Here is a 15,462-nt window from a genome sequence, read left to right as displayed (position 1 = left end):
CTCATATGATGGTGTGGCAGATCAGATAGTGAGTGGTAACAATAAGCCATTTGGTTTTTTTTTATTCATTACATATGAGTCTTGCAATAGATCTTCCTTGAAGAAACCCCTTGTTATGTAGCTTTTAAAAGCATTCTTGGGGAGGTCTGGAGAGATAGCTCAGCGGTTAAGAGCACTGACTGCTCTTCCAAAAGGTCCTGAGTTCAAATCCCAGCAACCACCTGTAATGAGTTGTGACACCCTCTCTTGGTGTGTCTGAACACGGCTACAGTGTACTTACATGTAATTAATAAATAAATCTTTTTTCTTTTTTAAATAAAGACAGCAGAGCAGACACTGTATACTTAGTTGATGAGTGGCTCAGCTATTGCTAACAGGAGTTTGCGCATGAGGAGTGTTTGACAGTTGGACTACTCTGCCTGCTGTGGGCACATCACCACTCTTTTTTTTTTTTTTTTTTTAAGATTTATTTATTTATTTAATGTAAGTACACTGTTGCTGTCTTCAGACACTCCAGAAGAGGGAGTCAGATCTCCTTACAGATGGTTGTGAGCCAGCATGTGGTTGCTGGGATTTGAACTCCGGGACCTTCGGGAGAACAGTCGGGTGTTCTTACCCACTGAGCCATCTCTCCAGCCCCTAAATAAATCTTAAAAAAAAAAAGCATTCTCGGGCTAGGTGAATGCTATCTCAGCGCTTGGCAAAGGAAGGCAGATCTTTTTTTAGTTCAAGGACAACCTAGGACATATGATGATTTCCATGCCAACCAGGGCTACATAGTCAGTCCCTACCTCCAAAGGAGGGTAGCTAATGTTTCCTACCTCAAAGAGGGGATGGAAAGATGGCTAAGAGGTTAAGAATACATATGGCTCTTGTTATGGTTCCCAGCACCAATGTACGGTAGCTAAAAATTACTTGTAACTACCACTCCTGGGGATGCAACACCCTCTTCTGCCTCCATAGGGACCTCACTCATGTACATACATGTACTCTCAAGAACTTAGCATTGAAAGAAAATAGCATCTTTTTGTAAAGTAATCTTTCACTGTAAAGGCATTTATAATGATATCCAACACTTTCTATATGTAATCTGATACTTATAGAAGAAACATTAACTATGTATTAAATTCTGTTGCCTTGTTTTTGCAATTCTGTCATTAGATCTGTATAACAATCTAAAACAAGGTCTGATGGCTGTTACTTCATCATCACATTATATTTATCTCAATTTTCCTAGTTTTGCTGTCAAAAAGAAATATTCAAAACATACAAGTTTTTAAAACCTTATCAGTGAAAGCACTACTCTGGGGATGGAGAGATGGCTCAGTAATTAAAAGTACTTATTGCTCTTGAAGAGGACTCAGGTTCAATTCCTAGCACCCAATGGCAGTTCACAGTCATCCATAACTCTAGTTCCAGGGGACCCAACACCTTCTTCTGGTTTCTGCAGTGCCAGGCATGCACATGGGCCACAGACATATACATGTAAGCAAAACACTCATACATGTAATACATAAACTCTTTTTTAAAAAGGCAAATTCCTCTTTTTCTAAAGACAATTTAACAAAAGATCACTTGCATTTTACTTATGCTACATAACTTTAGAAACAAATGATATTTAAATTGACACTTTTTCCTATTAAATTAGCAAAAGGAGATTGCTGAGACAGCTCCATCATTGACATATTCACCTCAGAAACAGAAAGGTAGGAGTTTGGATCCCAAGTACCCTTTGAAAAAGCTGAGCATAGCTGTCACATGTTTGTATTACTGCCACTGAGAGGGCAGAGGTAGGTGTGTGTGTGTGTGTGTGTGTGTGTGTGTGTGTGTGTGTNGGTGTGTGTGTGTGTGTGTGTGTGTGTGTGTGTGTGTGTGTAGCAGGGATGATGATGGTGGTGGTGGTGGTGGTAGCCTCCATCTAGCTCTGTACACGCACACTGCTGAGGGCTCACCTGCTCGTCTGAGACGTTCTGGAACGCCGTCAGCATGTTGGGACAAGTAGGAAGAAGCATCAGCAACTCCCAGACACGCCTTGAAAGATTTTCTGCATGAAGATGAAGTTCTTCACATTTTAAACTCTACATAAAATAAGAACACTATTTTATCAAGATAGATCAGAAGAAATAAAAAATTTAACTTCAATTTTAAAAACTGTTTTGCGAAAATTTCCTACCCTTACTTTTAAAAATGTCTGAAAATTTAATACTATGTTTCTCAGGATAAATGTATTCAAGAAAATGATTAGGTGGAAGTAGCATTTTTTCAACTTCTCATCAACATTCTCTTTTTTGTTTGTTTGTTTGTTTGTATGAAAGCTCTGCTGCAAGTACACCTGCAGGCCAGAGGAGGGCATCAGATCCCTTTATAGATTGTCATGAGTCACCATGTAGGTGCTGGGAGTTCAAACTCAGGACCTCAGTAAGAGCAGCCAGCGCTCTTAACTGCTCTGCAATCATTCCAGTGTCTCAGCATTTTTTATATTGGCTGATCATTGTTCCCAAGCAACTTTTGAAATAGAAGTTTATCCATGTTTCATAATTTCCACGTCTCTTTCTTACTTCTTCGCAGATTATCATTCTATGTACAACAAAAACTCACTAAGTTAAATTCTGACCTATTTGTGAAGAGATTAAAGCACAATTTTTAGTGAACCTGAATTTTGCCATTATCATTTGATAAAACTTAAGTTGAAAAAGGTGAGCAAATAAGACAAAGACTAGAAAAAGGATGCTTTCAAAAACACATTTAAAAAGCAAGTTTTCATCCATTGCCCAAGTAAGGCAGCATGGCAGAAGGGGAAAAAAGATAAAACCTACCACTCTGGTATTTCCCAAAGAGTATTAATGAATTTATTATTATACTGCTACTATTATAACCGTAATTTCCAGTGTTAATTAAATGCACTGAATACCAAAGAAATATTCTGTAAGCAACAATAATGATCTAATGATAATCATTTTACTAAGCTAGTATAAAGTGGTCCTTCTGTATATGTGGTATTTTGGGTCTAGGATCTACAAGCACACCATCATCTATACTTACATAAATTCAATATATAAAAGGTATGGCAATGCTTTGTAAGCTGTGGTGTATGCCTATATATTCCCAGCATCCAGGGAGCTGAAGAGGAGGAGTTTTAGTTTAAGGTCAAGTTGGGTCTTCTAGTAATATTCTGTCTAGAGGTGTGTGTCAAGAAGGTGGGGTGTGGGGAAGAGAAGACTATGCAGAAGGAGAAAGAGTTCAATCAAGGTAAGCCTCAGCTACATACTGAATTTGAGAGCAGCCTGGTTCATATGAGATCCAGTGTCAAAAATCTAAATAAGAAACAGCTAGGGGGAGGGTGTTTTTCAGAGGGGAAACCAGGAACAGGGATAACATTCGAATGTAAAGAAAAAGAAAGAGAAAAAGAAAATGAAAAAGAAAGAGAGAGGGGGAGGGAGGGAAAGAAGGGAGGGAGGGAGGGAGAGAGAAGAGAAGAGAAGAGAAGAGAAGAGAAGAGAAGAGAAGAGAAGAGAAGAGAAGAGAAGAGAAGAGAAGAGAAGAGAAGAGAAATGTCTTAGCAGATAAACATGCTTGAGGACCTGAGTTCCAACTTAATGTTTGTTGGAAATTTTCATTCCGTGGCTGAAATTGTTAATGGGGAGAATATAAATATGACAACTCTATGGACTAATTTTGAAAACAAGGGAGCTTTAGAACAGGGAATCTACAGTAAACTTTCCTTTCACAGCCCTGATGAAGAACCTAAGGAAACCCCCCCAGAGTATTCTGCTCAATCTGTGAGTAGAACGTGACAGAAAGAGCTCCAAAATCTAACTGGACGCAAAACTGGTGAGGTAGTTCAGTAGGTGAAAGGTGCTTACCACCAAGGACAATGACTTGGTGTCAGCCCCAGGACCTACATGGTGGAAACAGAACCAACTCTTTGCAAACTGTTCTCTAACCTCCACATCTGTACTCTGATAGAGGAATGCAATGCACACAGACACATAAAAACATACACACAAGACACACACACACACACACACACACACACACACACACTCGAAGTTGAGTCCACTTTCTTTACCACCATTTCTTTAAAAGGTTGATGAAAGAGAAGGGGCAGAGCTAGAGGTGGTAAAATGACTCTGCTGGTAACACCTGCCGTGGCCGGTACATAGGCTCATGCCACCAAGCCTAATGATTTGAATTAGAACCCAAGGACATACACTGTAGAAGAACAGAACTGATTCCCACAGGTTGTCCTCTGATCTTAGATGAATATAGTAAGCACAGAATTAGACCCAAATAAATAAATGTATTAAATGTATTTTAAAATTATTAAAGATACACAGACTTTATTCTAAATGTAACAATGGATTGGGAAAAAAATCCAAAATTATGCAGCTAGGATTCTGTTATGAATTAAAAAGACCTACAGTATAAGACAGGATAAGTGTAGCCTAAACAGATGAAATCAAACCATTCCACTGATAGTACAAGCATGTCATGGGAGATTGTTAGTGGTAGGTGCGCTCTGTGATTGATGTTGTGGACTACTTGTTGATCAAGACTCGTATAGCCCTGATGAAGGTTCTCAAGTAAAAATATAGGACTATTCATGTCTTACGTAGCAGTGTCTGCCTGCGATCTTTGTTTTCTCTAGTACACCCTTCCATGGCATCACCTAAGCATTGCTATGAACTACCCACAGAAAGATCTCAGATTCTCGCCATGGTAGTAATGCATTTTCTAGATATAGTAAAGGCTACAACCTCCCATTCTGTCCTTATCTCAATTATGCTAAGCTCACATTCTTCAAACTTCAAAAGTGACATTCACATCTCAGAAAAATCCATTAATGGTTTCATTCATTCCAATCATCATTTTTAAAACAAACAAACAAAAATCTCTGTTAACACATAAAAATTTTTGTCCCTTCCTGTTTGCTTTCAATAAATATTGTATATAAAGAAGGCCAGGTGTGGTGACTCATGCCTTTAATCCCAGAACTTGAACTCAGGAGGCAGACAAGGCAGATCTCTGTGAATTCAAGGCCCGCATGATCTACATATTATATTCTAGGACATTAGATATGTACAGATAAATGCTATCTCTAAAAGAAAGAAAACAAACATATAAACAAAATTGTCATATATAACAAGAAAGCTATGAATTTACTATCATTTTTTCACAATCTGAAAAATGTGACTATTTGTAATAAGAAACAGCTTTGGGGATATACAACCTAAAGAGGACACCTCCTGTAGCCAGGCAGGAACCCCAGAGGAGTGATTGAGACACCACACCTTACCCACAAAACTTTCAACCCAAAATCTGTCCAGTCTAAAAGAAATACAGGGAGTGGGGATGAAGCAGAGACTGAGGGAATGACTAACCAATAACCAGTCCAACTAGAGATCCATCCCATGGGCAAGCACCAATCCCTGTGTGAGGCTCCATATAGCAGACAGTGGAAAAAGATGCACAGACCCATAGCCAAACAGGGGAAGGAGGCAGGGGACTCTTATGGAAGAGTTGGGGGAAAAACTGAAGGTCCCAAAGGGGATATGAACTACACAGAGGGAACAACTAACCTGGATGCTTGGGGCTCTCAAGAGACTGAACCACCAACCAAAGAGCATACACAGACTGGACCTAGGCTTCCATACACATAGATAGCAGATATGCAGCTTATTGTTTACGTGGGTCCTGAACAACTGGAGTGGAGGCTATCCTATAAGCTGTCTATGGGATATGCTGTTCTAGCTGGGATGCCTTGTTTGGCCTCAGTACACCTAGCTCCATAGAAACTTGTTGTACCAAAGGGAGATCTCCACCTTCTCAGTAGAGAAGGAGAGGAGGAGGTAGGGGGTAAGGATTCTTTGAGAAGTTGATGGGGAAGGGGGCAGTGATTGGGAGGTAACATGAATAAAATTTAATTAATTTTTAAAAAGGAATATGAATAATAAGGACCTCTAAACAGGCACAATGGAGAGTGCTGTAGTCTCACTGTTCAGTAGAAAAGGTAGGGGGAGACTCTGCTAGGAGGCCAGCCTAAGAAGTGATAAAGCATAGAAGTATATATGATTAAGTTGTTTCCTTGACATCTTCAACTGATAACATTCAAACATGTATTCTTCATTTTAAATGGAATCAAAGTAATTGCTCAAGTTAGAACCATATAGCATTATTCTACATTCTCCACCTTAAAGACTAACTTTGTCCTCTCTTAAATCACAAGGTGACTGTGTTTCTAACTTCTTTCACATTTTGTCCTCCTATTCTATGCTATTCTAGACCACTTCCAATTCTTACCTGGACAAGTCCTTACAACATCTGGAACTTGCCAAGCAGACACACTTCATTTAAAACAAAAACAAGAGAGTCTATGCTTCTGCCTCTACTTTGGTTAACATGGGAAGTGTTCCCTTGCCCAGAAACCCTGCATTACTTCAGTCTACCTCCCTTTCCAATCCGAGCCATTTCCCTCCACTCCCCTAAGCCCATCCATTAGCTCTCATCTGGTCTTGAGTAAGTGCTTCTAAGAAATGACTTTCAGGTAAGATTACAAATCCTCAGCTAGGACTGCTACAAGGTTGAGATGTGAAGCTGTGATTTACAAACAACCAACAATGGGGGGATCTGCAACCCTGTAGGTGGAACAACAATATGAACTAACCAGTACCCCCGGAGCTCGTGTCTCTAGCTGCATATGTATCAGATCAGTGGAAAGAAAGGCCCATTGGTTGTGCAAACTTTATATACCTCAGTACAGGGGAACACCAGGGCCAAGAGGTGGGAGTGGGTAGGGGGGAGTGGGTGTGGGAGGGTATGGGGGACTTTTGGGATAGCATTGGAAATGTAAATGAAATAAATACCCAATAATTAAAAAAAGAAAAAAATAATGAAACATTTAAAAAACAAACAACCAACAAGCAAGTAAGCAGATAAGGGAGAAGGAGACTGAGACACACCTGTAACAGCAAGCACTCACAAGGCCCAGACAGGAAAGCTCCAAGTTCACTTTCAGATTGCACAACACAAGTAAGACTTTTAGCAAAACAAACAATCCAAAGCAATAATAAAACAGACAGACTGTGACAGTGTTTTCAACAAACGGTGCTGGTTCAACTGGCCAGTGGCATGTATAAGAATGCAAATCAACCCATTCTTATCTCCTTGTACAAAGTTCAATTCTAGGTGGATCAAGGACCTCCACATAAAACCAGATACACTGAAACTAACAGAAAAGAAAGTGGGGAAGAGCCTTGAGTACATGGGCACATGTACTGAACTGAACACCAATAGCTTATGTTCTTAGATCAAGAATTGACAAATGGGACCTCATAAATTGCAAAACTTCTGTAAGACAAAGGACACTGTCAATAAGACGAAACGATAACCAACAGAGTGGGAAAAGAGCTTTACCAACTGTACATCTGATAGAGGGATAATATCCAATATATACAAAGAACTCAAGAAGTTAGACACCAGAGAGCTCCTATGGGGAACAGAGCTAAACAAAAGAATTCTCAACTGAGGAATACCAAATGGCTGAGAAGCACCTAGAGAAATGTTCAACATCCTTCGTCATTAGGGAAATGTGAATCAAAACAACCTTGAGATTCTACCTCACATCAGTTACAATGGCTAACATAAAAAACTCTGGTGACAATAGATGCTGGCGAGGATGTGGAGAAAAAGGAACACTCCTCCATTGCTGGTGGAACTGCAAGCTGGTACAACCACTCTAGAAATCAGTCCGGTGGTTCCTCAAAAAATTGGACATAGTTCTACCGGAGGATCCCGCAATACCTCTCCTGGGTATATATCCAGAAGATGTTCCAACCGGTAAGAAGGACACATGCTCCACTATGTTCATAGCAGCCTTATTTATAATAGTAAGAAGCTGGAAAGAACCCAAATGTCTCTCAACAGAGGAATGGATACAGAAAATGTGGTACATTTACACAATGGAGTACTACTCAGCTATTAAAAACAATAAATTCATAAAATTCACAGGCAAATGGGTAGATCTGGAGGATATCATCCTAAGTGAGGTAACCCAGTCTCAAAAAAACACCCATGATATACACTCACTGATAAGTGGATATTAACCCAGAAGCTTGGAATACCCAAGATACAATTCATAGTCTATATGAAACTCAAAATGAAGGAAGACCAAAGTGTGGATGCTTTGATCCTTCTTAGAAGGGGGATCAAAATACACATGGGAGGAGATACGAAGTATGGAGCGGAATCTGAAGGAAAGGCCATCCAGTGACTGTCCCACCCGGGATCCATTCCATATACAGTTACCAAACCCAGAAACTATTGTGGATGCCAACAAGTATTTGCTGACAGAAGCCTGATATAGCTGTCTCCTGAGAGGCTCTGCCAGTGCCTGACAAACACAGAAGTAGAGGCTCACAGCCATTCACGGAACTGAGCACAGGATGCCCAATGGAGGAGCTAGAGAAAGGACCCAAGGAGCTGAAAGTGTTTGCAGTCCCATAAGAGGAACAGCAATATGAACCAGTAATCCCAGTAATCCGAGAGCTCCCTGGGACTAAACCACAAACAAAAGAATACCCACATAGGGACTCATGGCTCCAGACGCATATGTAGCAGAAGATGGCCTTGTTGGACATCAAAGAGAAGAGACGCCCTTGGTCCTGTGAAGGATGGATGTGAATGCCAGGACAGGGAAGCGGGAGTGGGTGGGTTAGTGAACAGGGGGAGTGGGGATGGGATAGGGGGTTTCTGGAGGGGAAACCGGGAAAGGGGATAACATTTGAAATGTAAATAAAGAAATTATCTAATAAATAAAATTATAAAAATAAAAATAAATAAATAAAACAGAGAGACTGCTACATGCAGACCATTTCTCATCCTCTTATCTAGCTCATTCTCATTTCTCTACTTCAGATTTTGGGTGGTGTGATGATTTATATATTCTTGGACCAGGGAGTGGCACCATTTGGAGGTGTGGCCTTGTTGGAATAGGTGTGACCTGGTTGGAGTAGGTGTGCCACTGTGGGTTTGGGCATAAGATCCTCACCCTAGTTGCCTGTAACTCAGTCTTTCACTAGCAGCCTTTGGATGAAGACGTAGAATTCTTAGCTCCTCCTGCACCATGCCTGTCTGGATGCTGCCATGCTCCCACCTTGATGGTAATGGACTGAACCTCTGAACCTGTAAGCCAGCCCCAATTAAATGTTGTTTTTTATAAGACTGGCCTTGGTCATGGTGTCTGTTCACAGCAGTAAAACCCTAACTAATATAGGTGGTCTCACAAAAACCATCCCAAGCTGGGCGTGGTGGCACATACCTTTAATCCCAGCACTTGGGAGGCAGAGGCAGGCAGATTTTTGAGTTCGAGGCCAGTGTGGTCTACAAAGTGAGTTCCAGGACAGCCAGGGCTATACAGAGAAACCCTGTGTTGAAGAAAAACCAAAACCAACCAACCAAACAAAAGCCATCCCAAACCAAGTAACATACACGTGGTTTTCTTTCACTTGGGTTCCCCTAATTAATTGAATGGCAGTTTTTAGACTTATAACGTATTTTATCTGAAAAATATCTATGTTAGCTTACTTATAAGGCAAGTCACTATCTGTCTCCCAGAACTGATTCAATGAAGTCTAAAACTGATTATTTTGTAAACGATACTTTTATTATTGCCTAGGTCATATTCAGCTTAAATATATTAACTTCTTGGGTAATTAATCAACAAACAAGTGAATCCTAAGCAAACAAAACAACAAGTTTCCATGCCCCCCCCCCAAAAACATATTTATTTAGGCTGGGCAGTAGTGGCATGTGGCCTTAATCCCAGCTCTTGGGAGGCAGAGGCAGGAGGATCTCTCTGTGTATTCCAGGACTGCCAGAGCTACACAGAGAAACCTTGTCCTGAAAAACAAAAAAACAAAAAAACAACAACAACAAAAAAAACTAATCAAATAAAAAAGGCTCCTAGGCTTCACCATTGCAAGATTAGAAAGATGTTTCTCAATAGAAAGATACAATGTATGGGAAAGCAATCTGAGCATTACCTCACTGTTATCGACTGCAACTTTTCCTGAGGGTGGTTTAAATGAAGCAAGCATTTCTAATAAATCAAAGAGAGTAGTTAAATGAGGTTCTTGTAACAGCAAAAGCATCGGAATGTTGTCCTTCTGAGGTGGTGGGAGGCAAGATGCAGGCAGTTGAACACCTTCTCCTTTTCTTTCTCTTCTTGGTGCACCCAAAGATACAAACACCATCTAGAGAGAGAGAGGAGAGAAGAGAGAAGAGAGGGGAAGAGAGGGAGGGAGGGAGAGAGAGAGAGAGAAAGAAAGACAGAAAGGAAGGAAGGAAGGAAGGAAGGAAGGAAGAGAGAGGGGAAGAGAGGGAGGGAGGGAGAGAGAGAGAGAGAAAGAAAGACAGAAAGGAAGGAAGGAAGGAAGGAAGGAAGGAAGGAAGGAAGGAAGGAAGGAAGGAAGGAAGGAAGGAAGAAAGGAAGAAAGGAAGAAAGGAAGAAAGAGAAGTAAGTCCACCTGGGGATCCATCCATATACAGTCACCAAACCCAGACAATATTGCGGATGCCAACAAATGCCTGCTGACAGGAGCCTGATATAGCTGTCTCCTGAGAGCCAGAGCCTGACAAATACAGAGGCAGATGCTAACCATTGGATGGATCATGGGGTCCCCAACAGAGGAGTTAAGCAAAGGGACTGAAGAAGCTGAAGGGGTTAGCAACCCCATAGGAAGAACAACAATATCAACCAACCAGACCCCCCAGAGCTCCCAGGGACTAAATCACCAACCAAAGAGTACAATGGAAGGACCCATGTTGCCAGCCAATAAGTAGCAGAGGATGGCCTTGTTAGGCATCTATGGGAGTAAAGGCCCTTGGTCCTGTGAAGGCTCGCTGCCCCAGTGAAGGGAATGCCATGGCAGGGAGGCAAAAATGGATGGGTGTGTGGGGGCACCCACTCACAGAAGCAAGAGGGGGGATAGGGGATGGGATAGAGGTTTGGGTGTGGGGGACCAGGAAAGAGGATAACATTTGAAAAGTAAATAAAGAAAATATCCAATTTAAAAAAGAAAGAAAATAATAAAATTGAGGTATAACTCCATTTATAATTTTAATGCACACTATTAAGAACTATTTAAACAGACTTCAATTATTAAATTTCAGGGAAACATAAATAAAACTCAAACTATTATTTATGTACCTGCATATCTTTAAAACCAAGTTCATGAAGTGCTTTTTCATCATAGTCTGTTGTTAATTCATGACCAGAGGAGATCATCCTGACAGGCCCCATGAGGCCACCTTGAAAACAACAGAATGACATTTGCTAACAATGATACAACAGGGCAAAACATTCACTGCTCATTAAACTTAAATATGTAACTCCTGAGAAGCAGAGATAAGAGCGAGCATGCTTCCTAAGTGTTTTCTATCGTCTTTAACTACCTAGGTAGTTCAAGATAAAATTTATCTTTATACCACTCTTATAATTAGAGCAATCCCTGTATTTTCCTAACAATATAACATTGTTATATTGTTATAACAAGACAGCAAGAACCTTCTCAGAACTTACTGCATTTCTCTCAGTATGTGTAGACTCCTTAATGCATTTGCTGCACAAAAACAAAACAAAACAAAAACAAAAAAATTCCAATATTTCTCAACTGTGTACCCATCTATTTTCTAACAAGAACAAAACACAGCAAAAATTATAAAATAAAAACCAATATGTTGTATAGAGGAAAAAAAAATACACCCTTCAAGATCTATCAGATTATTCAATAACTTAATATTAAAAGACCAATGAGTTTGTTCAATAAATTTAGCACAGGTAATTTAAGAATTCTTAAAGAGTCTGTTGCAGCTTATCTAGCCCCTGACTTCAGTTCCTACCACCTCCCCTTACTTCACAATTTGTTTTCCAGCTACCAGGCTCCATGCTTTTCTTGTTTTGAGATAGCAGTTCACAAATGTAGGTGAGGTGAGACTGCAGCTCTCTGTGTGGATCAGGATGAACTTGACATCAGAGATAAGACTACCTCTGCCTCCTGAGTGATTGGATAAAGGAGGATCCTGACCTGCTCAGCTATTGTTCTTCCTGTCAAATGTGTCACCCCACCTAAAGAAATAAAATGTCTGCCCTAGGAGTTCACAGAGCATGTAACTCGATTTTCCTCAAGGCACTCAAAAGAAGAGCTTCTGTCTAAGCATGAGTATCAGAGCACCCCGCTCATTATTATCCCTTCACTCTATGGTATTTTTCCTTAAAACATGTCTTTCCTCAACAAAATACAAAAACAAAAATTCAGTTTCAACTGGGGCACGTTTATTTTTCTTATACTTACTGGTGGATGCCAGCCACTAAAACATAGTACTAGAAACTGAAAATAATTACTATATAGTCAATGACAGTATAATAATAATAATAATGCTTAATTGGGAAATAAAACAGAATTACTAAATATAACATAATAATATAACATAATTTCCTCAAGCATTAGTGTTGGGTTTTGCTGTTTTTAAGTTAAATAAGTTAAAGTTAAATAGGATCTCACTATGAAGCCAAGTTCCCCGGCACAGCTTCTTACACTTGGGATTATAACCATGTGCCACCACACACAGTTGGCAGAGTCAGATTTTATCTGGTGTGAGTGAGTGACTGCTCGATCACAGTTCCAGAGATGAAACCACAAGCCTTTGTCATTTGAAACGGAATTCTACCCTTAGGTGAACACAAATCTTTAATTTTATTAAGATAGAAACTCTATTTCAAGAGTATAAAGCAACTATTTTCAAGAGTAATGAGTAAAACAGGACAATTTCTTCACTTGATTGTGGTAGCAAGGCTGGGGATTAAACTTGGGACTTTGCACAATCTAGGCAAGTGTTATACCAAATCAGCTACAGCTACAACCCCAATAATAATAAAAGTTGTCAACTTCTTTTCCACTTCATACCAAGAAGATTTAATATAGGAAAACATTCATTTTTAACACTAGGATTGAACTTGGCAATTTTCTTTGCTAGAATATAAATGCCATATAGTTAAACTAACATGTAGCCTTTGCTAGGCTTCACAGAAGGTTTCTTTGGAAGGAGGTGGGCATTGAACTAGGATCTCAGGTGTGCAAAAAAAAAAAAAAACTGCTAGATCCCTCATCTCTAAAGGACATTTTTTAAGCCTAAGAATTGCTTAACAATTCTGGCAAGATTTCTTGCCTTAAGAAAAACCAAAAAAAAAAAAATAAAATAAAGAAGAAAAGAAAAAAATTATCATGCTAAACATGGTGGCACTTATGAGACCGAGACAAAAACTGCTCCAAGTTTTGAGTTTGACAGTAATACACAGACTATCAAGCAGGAAAAAAAATTAAGTCCTCTTTAAAATAGTATTTTGATGCAAAAAGATATAAATCCTTAATGAAACTGTTAGGTTATGGGGTCAGGTCAGCATATGAAAGGTGCTGGCTAAGAAGAAGAGTGACAGCCTGAGTGCAAAACCTCAAACAAACATGGCTGAAAGGGAGGACAGACCTTTACTAGTTTTCCTCTGGCCTCCATGATACAGATACAGATATAGATATGGATAGATGATAAACAGACAGACAAAACGTACTTCTAGAAAGCCTGAAAATAATACTATAAAAGACAAATGATATCTGCAAACAATACTTAAAGACACTGTTACACTAACATCAATAAAACCAAGGATCAGGGGTCATTAAAGATCTAAAATTGCTATAATGGTCTAAATGTTTATGTTCTCAAAAAAAAAAAAGTTACTGAAATTTACTTCTTTATGCAATGGTGTATGGAGGTATAATTATGTGGGGTTCAGGTCAGGACATTAAGGCAAGACCATTACAAATGCATTAGCATCTATACAAAGGTCTAAAAGAAACAGTAGGTTTCTTTCCTTTTGACCTTCTACTTTCTGCAATGTTAAGAGTAACACTCAATGCATTGTACTGAAAACAGAAAACGGCCCTCACCAGATTCTGATCTTATACATTACATTACACATTACATTACATTATACATTACACCCTGATCTTACCATTGAGAAACAGATTTAGATTGCATATACACTAGTCTGGCTAGGTGTGGTGTCTCAAGCACTGGTAGGAGAATTCCTGAGAAACTGAGTCCAGTTTGGGGATATACAGTGTTGTCCTGGTCAGCTTAGACACCACAGTAAAGATCCTATTTTCAAACTTAAAATAAAATAAACAAACAAAAAAACACCATCAACAACAACAAAACACCCTACCATTTAGGCAAATGTTAGAGCAACACAAGAAGAACTAAGACAGTTGTTACACAATGAAGCCTAAAAACTGTATTGAACAAGTTAAGTGTTAGACTCACCAGGAAACTCTCCCTTTCTGCTGCTTTGACCAAACTCCTGAAGCTGAGCTTGTTGATTTATTTGTTCTTTCTGTAAGTTTTCATACCAATGAGTTACTTCAGCCCGAAGATCTGCTACCTGGTCACTTGGATACATTTCAATAGTCATCTGAAATAGGAGATGTACCCAATTATGACAACAACACCCAAACAAAACACCAAAGATTTGAAAGAAGAAATGTTACAAATTTAAAAAGTAAACCTTATAAATACCTTGTCGGGAAGTCCAGCAGGCTGACATACAACCCTTAGAGGCAAAGACTGTTTGTCACTCAGTGCTTTCAAGTGACTGCTAATACCAGTGCCCTCAATCTGCCACTGTCTCAGATGATATGCAAACCTATAACACACAGAGACACCATTTTCAACATTTTAACGTTACAAAACGTCTTTAATATTTTACAAAATGAAAAAGTCTATGTTATACAAATTTTTAGATTCATCATGGTGACTTGAACTTAAATAAAAACAGCTAAGCATTCATAATTAAAACAAACTCCCAAAAAATTACTGAAGGAGAAAATCCCATTATGTAAACAATTCTTTAAAGGTGGGGAGAGAGCTGGGCTGTTGTGGCACATGCCTTTAATCCCAGCACTTGGGAGGCAGAGGCAGGTGGATTTCTGGGTTGGAGGCCAGCCTGGTCTACAGAGATAGACCAGAGTTCCAGGATAGCCAGGGCTATACAGAGAAACCCTGTCTGGAAAAAAACAAAAACAAACAAACAAAAAGGTGGGAAGAAAAGCAAGAAGAAAGAAAAACAGAACTCAAGACTAATCAAATAATGATGGTATACCAAGTTATAATTTTTACATTCAAAAAATTTTAAGAAATATTTTCAGGTAAAGACATACATACATACATTCTATAAAAATATTTTTCAAATATGGGAATATAATATTATGTAAGTCAGTTTCACAGAATATGAGATTGCATTCACTCAAGAATGAACTGGAATAAAAGAGTAATTTTAGTAGGCTAAAATGATCTTGCTCTTCCAGACAAACTGGGGCTCAGTTCCTAATACCAACAGGGAGGCTGGTAACCCTC

The 15,462-nt window shown here is 39.3% G+C and overlaps 1 protein-coding gene across 4 annotated transcripts in view; it reads right to left on the bottom strand.

Annotated features, from left to right (window-relative positions):
* Usp34 (ubiquitin specific peptidase 34) overlaps positions 1–15,462 on the bottom strand; it is a 189,400-nt gene that overhangs the window by 88,237 nt on the left and 85,701 nt on the right. For all 4 annotated transcript variants that reach the window (XM_029483281.1, XM_029483283.1, XM_029483282.1 and 1 more), the window contains 5 exons: positions 14,626–14,752; positions 14,374–14,521; positions 11,207–11,307; positions 10,041–10,250; positions 1,953–2,078 (listed from right to left, as the gene is read on the bottom strand). In XM_029483281.1, coding sequence (XP_029339141.1) covers positions 1,953–2,078; positions 10,041–10,250; positions 11,207–11,307; positions 14,374–14,521; positions 14,626–14,752 — 712 coding nt within the window. The remainder of the gene's footprint in view (positions 1–1,952; positions 2,079–10,040; positions 10,251–11,206; positions 11,308–14,373; positions 14,522–14,625; positions 14,753–15,462) is intronic.

This window comes from Mus caroli, chromosome 11, assembly GCF_900094665.2.
Source record: "Mus caroli chromosome 11, CAROLI_EIJ_v1.1, whole genome shotgun sequence".
In the NCBI taxonomy this organism is placed as follows: Eukaryota; Metazoa; Chordata; class Mammalia; order Rodentia; family Muridae; genus Mus; species Mus caroli.
The sequence above is the reverse complement of the archived record's forward strand: the minus strand, read 5'-3'. Positions and strand labels throughout refer to the sequence as shown.